Source organism: Taudactylus pleione, unplaced genomic scaffold (genome assembly GCF_031769625.1).
Source record: "Taudactylus pleione unplaced genomic scaffold, aTauple2 ptg000229l, whole genome shotgun sequence".
In the NCBI taxonomy this organism is placed as follows: domain Eukaryota; kingdom Metazoa; phylum Chordata; class Amphibia; order Anura; family Myobatrachidae; genus Taudactylus; species Taudactylus pleione.
In genome coordinates, this window is record NW_028284631.1 from 2199112 (window position 1) to 2211918 (window position 12807).

The 12807-nt window shown below is 46.8% G+C and overlaps 1 protein-coding gene across 4 annotated transcripts in view; it reads right to left on the minus strand.

Moving 5' to 3' along the window:
• The window catches only part of D2HGDH (D-2-hydroxyglutarate dehydrogenase), a 52210-nt gene that overhangs the window by 38698 nt on the left and 705 nt on the right, over positions 1-12807 (minus strand). For 3 of the 4 annotated variants that reach the window (XM_088479212.1, XM_088479213.1, XM_088479211.1), the window contains exons 2-3: positions 8956-9254; positions 5283-5340 (exon numbers count right to left, since the gene is read on the minus strand). In XM_088479212.1, the coding sequence (XP_088335338.1) occupies positions 5283-5340; positions 8956-9247 (350 nt within the window). In that variant the 5' untranslated portion in view covers positions 9248-9254. Of the gene's footprint in view, positions 1-5282; positions 5341-8955; positions 9255-9882; positions 10687-12807 lie in introns of those variants that run through there. The other variant, XM_088479214.1, reaches the window with a different exon arrangement.

Sequence of the window (12807 nt, forward strand, 5' to 3'; positions counted from 1 at the left end):
ACAGGTACGCAAATTGGAAGAACCACTTCACCGACAAAGAGTCACTGAATGTTGCTTCAAAATCCCCAGAGTTGGACTGTAACACCATGGTGTGATAAAGTCAGAAGGCCAGGAGGGTCACCTCAGGAGGGCCCCCCCCCCTGCTCACCAGGAGATGAAACCTCTCTTGGGGAAGAGACTAGTCCGCAGGATGCACGTCGTGACGGCTGAGGACTCCCGCTTCCCAATGGAGAGCACCTGAAATGAACACTATCGAGATGGTCGGGAGGAGACCCTCAGACAATGTCCGAATGTATGACATACCTGACATTGCCACCCAACGAACAGTATTGCTAAAAAGGAAGCCACTGTTCTGACCCTGTCGGACTGAACTTTTTCAGGTTCACCGGGAAACAAGGGCTATACCAGAGTGAAGGCCCAAGACAGGCTAAAGTTCCAACAAGTTAATTGACAGGGTGGAATCGACAGACATCCAACTGCACTGAAATGGATGCGAACCAGACACTGTCCTTAGCAAAGAATACCCTGGACGAGATGACCATAGTCACCCGAAAAGGGACCGACTTGCCTCCGGGGAGAGCATCATCGTTTGAACAGTGATCAGACAGAAAAAACTTTTCCATCTGGAGATAAGCCAATTATGGAAAGGCCTGGAATGGAACTAAGCCCATTCCACCCTTCCAAAGGCAGACACTGAATAGTGGACCATGCATCCCAGAGTGTAAAGACATATGTCGACTGCGCAGACATCCATGTACTCCTAATGGAAGAGTGGAGATGCCGTCTTACGCCAGAAGAATTCTCAGATTCTGAGAATCCAGCAGGGCTCCTAGGTGAAGAATACCCAGAGAGGGATGCAGGGAGGACTTTTTCCCCATTGATTAAACGTCTGCACCCTGAAAAAGCCACAGTCAACCTGACCCGGCTGTAAAGCACCCCTGTGATCCTGCTAAGAGCAGGAGGCCATCCAGGTACAGGAGCATTGGGATATACTGAACAGAAGAACTGTCAGAAAATCCAAAACGCTGGTAAACCCCTGTGGGGCTGAGAACAGTCCCAAAAGGCAGAGCATCGTAAGTGCTGTGATACAGCAAACCTCAGTCCATGCTGAGGCAAGGTCTCTGTAAGTACCCGTAGGCACGCGTCCTGTATATCCAGTGATACCATAAAGTCCCCAGGTTCCAAACATAGTATGATGGAGCATAGGGATTGCCTCCTGAGCCCAGGTAGCTTTAGGAACTGGTTCAGGGAATTGAGACAGAGAATAGGCCAAAGAGGACCATTCAGCCACCGCACCAGAAAGAAAGCAGAACAACCAGTCCCTCGCTGAGAAAGTGGGGATGGCCCAATTAGCTCCGCTTACCGCAACAACTGTATAGCTTTCTGGATTTGTAAGGCCCTGTTCGGGTCCGAATAAGGGCCTGCGTACCATCACATGGAAATAGGCCGCCTGAGCAAAGAGAGGGCGTACCCTCCTACCCAAGGAGCCGCAGCAACTAGACACTAGTACCGGGCGAACTGAGAAAATCGGCATCTCCCAGTGGTAGGCCTGTCTCGTCAGGCTGACGATATATCCGTAGGTTCAGAAGCAGGATCGGCTGGCAGTCCAGGCCTGCTCGGTACTGGATATGTCGGCCCTTGTAAAGGCCGACAGCCTATGAAGAAACAGACCTTTAGGCTGACCCCGAGGACAAAAAGACTTAATAGACTTAGTCTGAGGCCCTGTAGTGGGCATAGCTGAAGGCGGGAAATTTGTACTGCCACTGTCAAGGTCAGGACCCAACAAGATCTACCCTATAGATGGTATCTGCACCTCTGCATTCCCAGAGCGCAGCCATAGGGTGTGACGGAGGATACAGTCGCAGCCGGAACTCTGAAAGTTAGGAGACTGGTATCCAATATAGGCATTTCCACCTATGACAACTGCATATATTATGTGAGCGACCAAATACATTTGAACCCCAGACGTGTTGGAGGGGAAAAAAACATTACAAATGCATCAGCTCAGTATGCAATAGTATTAACCAACCCTGCTATAGCCATGGTAGGATGGGTAACAACCCCTGAAAGCGAGTATACTGATTTCAGGCAGAGTTACCACCTACGGATCAGAAGAATCCGACCACGCAGGAATGGGATGCGTAGTAACGTCTGTAATCCGACGAGTAACACGCCCATCCACCCCAGGAGGGGCTCGTGATGACCCTCAGGGAATTTGGGACAGGAGGCCAAACACTGTTGTAATACCTCATATCTGGCAACAGCCAGAGTCCCGCCATGCGATCCACCCGCTAGTCAACAACAGGGAACCAGAAGGCACGTAATACTGAGGGTGTATGATACAGGTGCAGGTCAACATTCACTCTAACCAGAATGGACCTGCCACCAGCCCTAAAGCAGGGATAATAATACTTGAAATAGGCTTCCCCCCGTGTAAGAGGGAAAGAGCCCAAAACAGTATCCAGTTCACGGCAGAGCCAACTGGGAAGTAACCACAGGGCGTCAACCACGCCAATTTGCGTTTCGTAGAAAAACGACATCCACCCAGGGTGGCTGTTGTGGTAATCCCTGCAAGGGGCATGACAGACTATTGTGACACCAGGGAGAATTCATATACTCAAAAAACCCCTGCAGGGAGCGATAGTCTGTGTCACAGGGGAAGAGTGCAAAAACTGCGAGATACCCCGAGATGAAAAAGGGCAGTATGGTGAAGTAACCCCAAGTGAGGTACAACAATGGGGCCCGCCCGGCGATCCGCAATTAAGAGGATCCCGAGAAAACAAACCGCCCAAGGGGGTCGTGAAAGGGGCCGGCACCCGATGACGCCACATACAGAACCCTTTAAGAGTTAAATCCTCCGCACTAACACCTGCAGCACATGGCTTGCAGGATAGTAAAAATGGGTGCAGTATAACGCTCTATCTCCTGGTCTATCTGACCAAGCCTTGCGATCAAGCAGCACTATACTGGTCCTGACTGATACTAAAAATTAGCTGCAGGGACCCATTTTCAGCGTATGCAACACACAGTTCCACTCAAAATATGGCAACGTGCAGCACGCAACAGTATATGACAAACCTCACAAATATTAACAAGTATATAAATGTGAGGTCTCAGAACCACCCCAAGTACAGCTGTATTAGGGCAGATAAGGAAAAGGGATAGATATACACTGACAGGTGAGAGAATAAAGTACAGTCAGCACTAGCATAAGTCACATACAATGCAGATATACACATATATACATAAACATTTCATATAATATACTGCACTATTACACTGCATGCAACTTACCCAGATTCAGTGTCTGGGAAGGCTACAGCGCTGTGTACACTGACCTGATGGTGAGGTACGCAGGGGGACTGGACCAACTGCCATCTCCGGAGATTTCTGCTGCACCACAAAGAAATGGCCGCTGGAGACCTCAGAAGAAGCGTGGCCCGCGGAGGAAGCAGCTCAGCGACGCCAGACTATAGATACTGAAAGGCGCGCTGAGCTGAGGGGAGGAGCCGCTGTAACAGGGACGGCTGCCTCCCCTGGCCGGCTATTAACCCCCGGGACGCCGGCTCCCTGCGCCGATCGTTAAGTCCCTGGTGGTCTAGTGGACACACGGGGTATGGGGGGCCCGCCGCCACTGCCGGCGCCTCCGGTCTGTCCCCAGAGACCGGAGGCACAGGACTGCATTTCAAATGTGTGGAACACTGCAAGAGGTGACCCGCGCCTTACCTGCTCCCCGTGGAACCGGCAGCAGTCCTGGGCGCCTGCAGAGTCCGGCTAGTACAGACTCTGGGGTCCCGCTGAGATCCCCAGATCTGTACTGGCGTCTCAGCGCCAGCGGGGTGACGGAGCGGCAGCTTAGACGTCCTATGCCGCTCTGAAGAATCCAAAGTAAAAATAAAAAACTTTGGGCCTGATTCAGACCCACTCGCGAGCGGCTGTCCGCTCGCAAGTGGGTCGATGTTATGCACTGAGCATGCGCACGACGGAGGGAGCTCCGTCGTGCGCATGCGCCAGACGCGACGAGCGAAGGAAAATCCTTCGCTCGTTGTGTCCGATCAAAGGGGGCGTGCTGTCAATGTTGATTGACAGCACGCCCCCTTTGGTGGGCGTGCCGGGGGCGTGCCTCCCTGACGGGGGCGTTCCCACGGGAACGCCTCCCGTCAGAAGCCGGCCCACTGACATCACTAGTGATGTCAGTGGGAGTGATTTTGGCTCTGATAGAGCCAAAATCACTCCGGAGCTTGCGGTTGAAAACCTCAACCGCAGGCTCCGGCTCGCAATTTCGATGGTCGCGATGGTCTCGACCATCGCGGCCATCAAAAAGCACACTCGTATAGCCTGTGGGTGGTGACCCACAGCTATACGAGCGTCCAGGAGGACGCTCCATGAAAATGGAGCCCGGCCCTCATTCAGAGCGTGCGCTCTGCTCAGAGCGTACGGCTCTGAATGAGGGCCTTTGTCCTTTAGAAAAAATAAAGCTATGGGGCTGCTAATCAGCTCCCCACTGCACTAAAGGGTGACCCGACTCCGGCCGGGCACCAACTTAAACTGAGGTGCCTCTGGCTTGGGGGTGGGGTTATAGGGAGAGTGGACCCAAGTGCATCCTGGGAGCTAAAAGCTTTAACTGCGTGGTGCCCGGATTTGGTTCCCAACCTATACCCAAAGGTCAACCCTGTGGACCCCCTATGGACCCTGAAGTAGAAAGTGTAATTTTCAGGCTTCTGATCTGTAAGCACTGTATGTTCATTGAGATTTGTATATATTAGAAAGCACATGTACACAGACTCCGAGTTTATAGGTAATGTAAAATGAGATAAAAAAAAAAGAATGAAATGAGCAGAAAATCTGTGCAGCCCATTATATAATGCTCCCATTTATGTAAATGTGTCTTTAGAATGACAATATACAATTTCCGTATGGTAATATAGCTTGTAATCTTCTGTGTTGAATTAGAAAATTGAAATGGCATTGTCTCGATAGATTGTGAGTTCTTGTGAGAACCCTCTTTACGCTTTACCCTATGTCTGCATCTCTATTTGTCAACCTTGTCTGTGCTTGTTGCTTGTTTTATGTGCAATTGTACTTGTAGGATCTATAGCTGTGACTGTCTGACGCACTGGAAATTTTGAGGCACATTAAATATGAAGTATGATTATTACAGGCTAAATGATCCTACTTTTATAGTGAAACTAAACATGTTCATGGACAATGGTTCTGTAACATCTAAGGTGCTGTGTTCTTTGATTTTTCGTCGTGTGGAGACGAGCTCTAGAGATACTTACTTCAGGATATAAGACACCTCTTCAGTATTTCTAGGCTTTAGAAGTACTTTACTATGACCTACAGGAATGCAGAAAGCACACTTATAATAAAACTATACTTACAGGCAGAGATATACATACATACACACACACTTTTAATACGCTCTCCTAAACTACTACAGCATAGAAGACCATTTAGCAATGGGAGTTCTGCCATGATTTCTCCTGCAACTCTAAAGGGACCTACCCATTAGATGACTTTTTGAGGAGGTTTTGGTTGGATCGTTCAGAAAGTCGTCTAATGGATAGCCGGCAAGGACCAGCGATGCGTGTGCACGCTGGGTCCTTACCAACGCTGACTATCTGTGGAACATGCTCGTCAACCTGACAACCACACGTTCGCAGATAGGTCGGTCTCCTGCAGTGAATGACGTTCAGTGAACGCTGTTCAGTGCGGGCACCGCACCTAGGCGACCTGAAGGACTGAACGCTAGTCGGTCAGTTTTTCAGGTTGCCTAATGGATAGCCCACTTTATGGTTCCATTTATGCAAATATAAAGGAAGTCTATGAGCAAGTGTATTAGTTCACAAACGCTTCATTCAAATAATTGCCCCCTTTATTCTAATGCAGGGGTGGGGAACCTTTATTCTGCCGAGGGCCATTTTGATATAACATTATTCGCGGGCCCTATGCAGGCCATGCCCCCTCCGTGTGACGGCACACGGGGTGTGGCCACAATCGCCGGTGATTACAGAATGCTCCGGGGACCTGTAAGGGCAGCGGTGTAACAGTCTGAAGCATCCAATGGACGCTCTAGGCGGCACTGCTGCATAGGTTCAGTCTGCAGGGTGCCATTCTAGGCACCCTGCTAGCCAGATGAGGCTAGCAGAAAAAAAAGCTTTGAGGGCCAGACCAAGTGATCCCGCCGGCCTTATACGGTCCCCAGGCCTGAGGTCCCCTATCCCTGTTCTAACGTTTACTCTGAGGATGCCGTTAACAGATGCGACTGCTGGATGACACATTGCTGTTTTGGGAGGAAATTAATACTTACTGACCGCCACAATGGGTTCTTACATCATACTAGAACATATCCTAAAACTAATTTTTAATACAAATATAACCAAAACCATATCAATGAATACATATTAATATGTTTAACTGGCTAAAGCAAAACAACAGTTTAAAATTTTTAAATAAAAAATATATGACATAAAGGGGCTGACTCAGAGGCGAGAGCAAAACAAAAAAAGGGTTAACTTTACGACTTGGCGCCTGCAGATGGGCAGATTTATGTTCAGAGAGATTTAGATATAAGAGCAGTGGCGTCACTGCCCCACCCCCCCCCCAAAGAAGGGCCCCCCCTCTCCCGAAAACCCAGGCTTAGTCTGCAGCCCGAGGCTCTTCCCTTCATCTCCAGCTCCTGACAGTTCCCACGTGGGCTCGTCAGTCAGTCAGGAGCCAAATCAGCGGCCGCTCTACAGTTAGCAGCCGCTGACTGGCTACCGGCCCCTGACAGTTCACACTGAGTAGTCGGGAGCCGGTTAGCGGAGTATGTGGTCACACACATACACCGCTAATGTAATGCTGGCCATACACGGGACGATTTTTAACACGATTTTGGCATTATCTACAGGTTCGACAGACCAATCATTTGCAAATAGTTGTTTTGAGTCTTCTGCGACCCTAATGCGCATCCCCGCCGCCGTCTAGTTGGATCGCAGTTCAGATGGTTTTGCAAAGAGATCTCAACTGATTGTGTACAATGTGATACACTTCTATGCATTTTATTCAATGATCAATCGTACACCATTTAAGCACATCTTATGAAGAATTTCAAGGGAAATCGTACAACTGATCTTACCAACTTTGAATCTCACCATGTATGGGGGCCTTACATGTCTGGTCCGGGTCACTCTGTTATTTTGCCAAGACCCGGGGATGCTACGGAGACCGGCACCAGGATGTAGGCGAGTACTGTTTGATACTCCCAGTGGATTCTACGGGACAAACGGACGTAAAGATCTGGCAGCAGGTAAGTATGTGTGAGTGGGATAGGTGTTTGTATTAAAGTTATACTGTATACGGTGTGTGTAATGTTGTTATTTAACTATTTATTTTACAGTGGGAGTACAGATGCCGGCAGCCTGCTGGCACTTGTAGTTCCAGAAGTGCAAAAGGGCAGGCATACTGGCACCTGTAGTTCCACTGTAAAATACAATAGTTTTGAACTATTTCCCGCATTATTACCCCCGTACCCACAGCCCAGGGGTGCGGGGAAACACCCGGGGTTCAGACTAAGCCGGGGGTTTCGGGAGAGGAGGAACCCCTTCTTGGGGGTCGGGGGGGGGTCACCACCTCCCCTGAGATCCCCGGCTTGGCCTGACCAGCTTTGAGTGTGAATGCTTTGGCTGGGGACACCCGGTGATGGGGTCTCCTGGCTGTGGCATTACACCCCGGTCGGTTTGGGTCCGGGGCTGGTTTTAAATATAGGGGGACCACTACGCATTTTTTCCCCCTATATTAAAAACCAGGACTGGTCCTGCAGTCAGATACTGGTTCCTACACTACAGGGGAACCCTACATGTTTTTTTTCCCTGTAATTTTAGGAACCAGTACTGGCTGAGCAACCCAGGGGCTGGTTATGCTATTGGGGGGGGGGACCCTACGTAGTTTTATTAAAAGATTTTTTTACAGGTACAACACACAAGCAGCCTTCACATATCTCACTGATATGTGCAGACTGCTTGTTCGGGAGAGTACGGCAGAGAGAAGACACTGTAATTTCATCGAGTAATCTCCTTCAAAACTTGCTACTCGGGGGAGATATCTCGATTTGCTTCACCATCGGCCAACTCACTCTCAGCAAATCTGAGTTTCTGGAGCCTCAATTCACCAGAGTTTCGGCGATGCTAATAGAGTTGAAAAAAAAACCTTGATCACTCAATTCTTAGTAAATTTACCCGAGTCTCATTTAGAGATGGATGCAAAGGCGACTACGTACGTACAGTTATTGTTTGCCATTGCGTATGCGTATAAGCAGCACTGTGCGTGCGCAGCGATCTCATTGCGATTATGGACAAATGAATCCATCGCTAAGTGAGTGACAGGTTGTCAAGAGTTTTTGGAGTGGACACAGGGGGGTGGTCAAAGAGCAGGTGTGTGTGTTTGAAAGCAGTTACATGGGTGTGCATAACTTAGCCTTTGCAGTCTCCTACATAACATGAGAGCCCTCTGCATGTCAGGAGAGCTGCCCAGTCTGCGGCTAGTCAGACCTTCTGCAAGGGCAAGATGGTCACTCGATGTGCCTCGATGTTACCGATATTTACGGAGGTATGCGACGTCATACGCACATGAGAAGGCACTATTAACATTTTCGCAGCTGCGTTGTGTACGAAATAGCAGATGAGATCGCATTAGCGTCCATCTCTGAACCAAGTCCTCTATCAACAGGGCTGCCATGGTTCTGTCACCTGGGACAGTCATTAACACTGTAACTAAGTCATTTGTTTTGTTTTTTTATTTTTCGGCCTGCTTAAAATTAGGAAGAGCCTGTCCACTATTATTTGTAGATATTGTGCAGTTGGTAAACCTTCTCCTAAATATCTCTTTGCTGAAGCAAACAGAGAAAGCCAACTGTATTCCTCACTTTAAAATGTGCATGAATATAGAAAATACTGGAAAATTTTATTTTACCTCTCACTGTTCGCAGCCAATCAATATTATGAGATTTCAAGTCACATTCATCAGTAACAACTCTTCCAGGGATTATTTGCTGAAAGTGATTGAGATCTTGAGCTGTAACCTCTGAAAAAGGCAGACGGGACAGTCCATAGCGGTCTGCAGTGAGAGGAGGATCTGGAGTAACACTTAGAAATCTATAGCCCAAGGACACATTGCTCCAGCCCCATCGAGGCGTAGCCAGTCGAAGGACTCTCATCACAGTCCATGATCTCCTCGGATGCACCCTGAGTCCAGAGAAGCTCATGGCCAGCCTGTGTGGGACAGACATTAGTTAGTGCCCAAAAAAATGCAACAAATAAAAACATACTAAAATATTTTAGCCACCCACTTCCACACTTTTGTTTCTCCCTCTTCCCTGGTACTAGACTGGTAGTCTCGCCTGAAGGGGAAGGATGGTCATTCATTCATCGTAGATTGGCCAAAGCTTCTATTAACACTTCAGTAAGGGAGAAAGCTTCCAAATTTTATACAAGATGGTATTTGGTCCCAACGAGACTACACTCTATATTTTCCCATGCTTTGTACCTATGCTGGAGGAATTGTGGCCAAGTGGGTTCCTTTTTACATATTTGGTGGGATAGTCCAGTAAATTAAAGTTTTTGGGACAAAGTGCTAGATAAAGCAGCTCAAGTCCTTCAAACTCAGTTACCCAAGGACCCTCTCCTTGTACTCCGCCCACTTGGATCTCATGATAAGTTTTCAGATAAACTATCCAATCACATTTTCAATTCTGCTAAACTTCAAATAGCTAGTGACTGGAAGAAACCCCCTCAGCCTTCCCTGCATGCTGCCTCCATGGAATATATCACCACTTATTCATAATACGGTGCAGAAATTCCACTCTGTGTAGGGACCCTTGGTATTTGCACAATAACCAACCTGGCTCCTTGTAGTTTTAGGTTTTCACGTTCTCTGTGTCTTCACCCGCCATTTTTTTAGTTGTTGTTCTGTGTTTGCTGATTAGTATTCATGTCCTAATGTTCGGGAGTATCCCCTCCCCCTTCTTACCACCCCAGAAAATGCCAAACTACAGCAGATCTTGTGGATTCCCTTGCTGTACATTCGGTCTGATATTGCTAGGTTGACCTAAAACCATTCTGGTCTTTGTTGATATCTTCTGTTTTGTACTACACGTGAATGTACTGGATTTTTATGGTTATTGGCTCACTGCTTTTATAAATAAATAAGTTTAAAACAAAAGTATGGCAGTGAACAACGTACAACTCTAAGGGGTCAATTCAATTAGCCACAAACGGTTTGCCCTGCAAGTAAGTGTGTGCACATGCCGCACTTATGGTTGCCCCGTACTTGCAAATTGTGGTTCACAGTCTCCTAGGGTGTCCAAACTCCTTGTGCTCGGGGCATGATGGGAGCGAGTTGATGTGCCGTTGTTGGTTTTTCCAAGCCATTGCGACAGTACATCACTGGGCTTGCATCTATTTGAATTGGCCCGTAAATAGCAAACATTAATAGGCATATTTATCAAGCTAATTATGCCCTTAAAGCATGCGGCGAGTACCCAAGGGTACTCGTGGTGACATTCAGGCATACTTGAAAAGTTTTCAGTAATGGCAGGTTGGACATCTACAGATGGGTCCTCATACATTTAGCCTCCTTAAACAGCCCTTTCTAGTCGCGCCATGCCGTGGCGTGACTCGGTAGCGTTAAGCATCTATTGTGCAACTTTTTACCTTCAAATGAGTCTTATTCGCACAGCGATGCGAATACATAGCACAAGTAGTGTCAACGGCTGGAAAACTAATGTAGTGTTTAGCTTACAGATCCAGTCGCACACAGAACATAGGCATGCTGCATATCATTTCAATCAGCAGAAGCTGCTTGTGCTATTCGCATCGCTGTGCGAATAAGACGCGTTTGAAGGTAAACAGTCACATGAAGAGACACTCGGCACTACCACGTCACAAGGAGCTCCTGCGTTGTGTGCCGCGACTTGTAGCGCACGAAGGATAGGTGTGTGTGGACACATCTATATGTTCAGATGAAATCCCTGTCAGAGCCACAGGCATTTTATCTGACAGACTGAATATCTCACAGTGTATGGCCACAATATCAAAGTGTAGTGGCCCCAATATCTGCGCTCCACCCCAGGAGAGGAGGTATTCCCCCATTCCTTTCCTGTGAAGGAACAGGGAAATGTTGGTCGGCCACGGCTGGACATACACTGCCCAATGTGGGTGACTTTCACTTTGAAAATACTGAAACGGACATGCTGAACAATACGACAAGCATACACTGTAAAGTTATCTGGCCGATCCGCAGATATCGGGCGGTTTGGACAGATAATTGTATAGTGTATGCCAGGCGTTACTTATCTACTATATAAAAGCAAACATTTGTCCTTCTGCCTTTCTATACAAATCCAGTTTACAAGCCAAGATCGTGAAATTTTACATACGAGCGTATTAAAATACGGCCGAAGCAACTAAAAAAAAATTTAAATCGAAATTACTGTTCATTTTTAATTAATTTGGAAACACAATTTTTGCATAGCATTCGCCCTCTACAGGTCAGGTCCGGAATTACAAAAGGATTTAGCTCATCTACTATTTTTTCTTTTCTATCTTCTCGACTATATAAAAGCGAAAATTTGTCCTTCTGTCTTTCTATACAAATCCACAGTTTACAAGCGAAGATCGTGAAATTTTACATACGAGCTTATTAAAACACGGCCGAGGCAACTAAAAAAATTTGAAAACGAAATTACTGTTAATTTTTAAATAATTAAAAAACACAATTTTTGCTGTATGCTCATTGTGGGGCCTCACGGCATATGGGTAGGGCCTCGGAGCAAGCATTTTGTGTGGTCATGTTTTATCATGCTCTTAATGTTTATTATTGAAGAGAGCTTTAGCAGGCTATGCCAGCATTCTCAGCTCTCTGACTATACCAAATTACGCAACAACATTGACTTCTTTCTTCGAACTGTGTCAAAATGATGACTTTGCAAGGACCCTGCTGTACTCTGAGCTGCCAAAATATTACACATGGAATGCTTCTCGAAAAGTTTTTATGCGCAGAAAACAGGGAGTCGCTGTACATCATCCTGGTATTAGAGCAACAGAAGCTCTTGGCCGTGTTTACACTGTACATCCGACAAATTTTAAATGCTTTTATCTCTGAAGTTTGCTATATACCGTTACAGGTCCTACTTCCTTCGTAGACCTTAGGACTGTTGATGGACAAGTTTGTCACACTTTTCGTTGAGCCTACCTAAGGAAAGGTTTGTTGGAGGATGATATGCAAACAAACATACTTAAAATCCCGGGCAACGCCGGGTAGGTACTCCAGCTAGTATCCAATAAATCAATTCAAATATTTTAAGTTATACCAGTCTTGAAACCTCTGCCAAAATATGTTACTTTGCATCAACTTTTATTTCAAACTACATTGATCCTATAGTCAAACTAAATACAAACAACCAAAAATTAAGAAAACAATGACATTTTAATACTTAAGCTAAAAGGCATCTTGGTATGTTTACTGGTGGTAAATATAGACATTGGTTGGTTGTGATATCAATGCCTTTGCTGTCAGGAAGCTGGAATGATGGTCTCATAAAGTATATGTTACTGCAATATGTTCCATGTGGTATAGTAATAGTTAAATACGATTCACTTCAAACATGCAAAACACATCTGGCCTGAGGTACACGTGAGGGTGTTTTAGGAATATGTAAGGGTATGAGTGTATGTGGGTGCATCCTGGGTAAAATAAGGATCTGAGGGTAAATGGGGCTTATTCAAAACAAGTAACTGGGTCCGTTGCAGCATTTTGGGTGAGCAA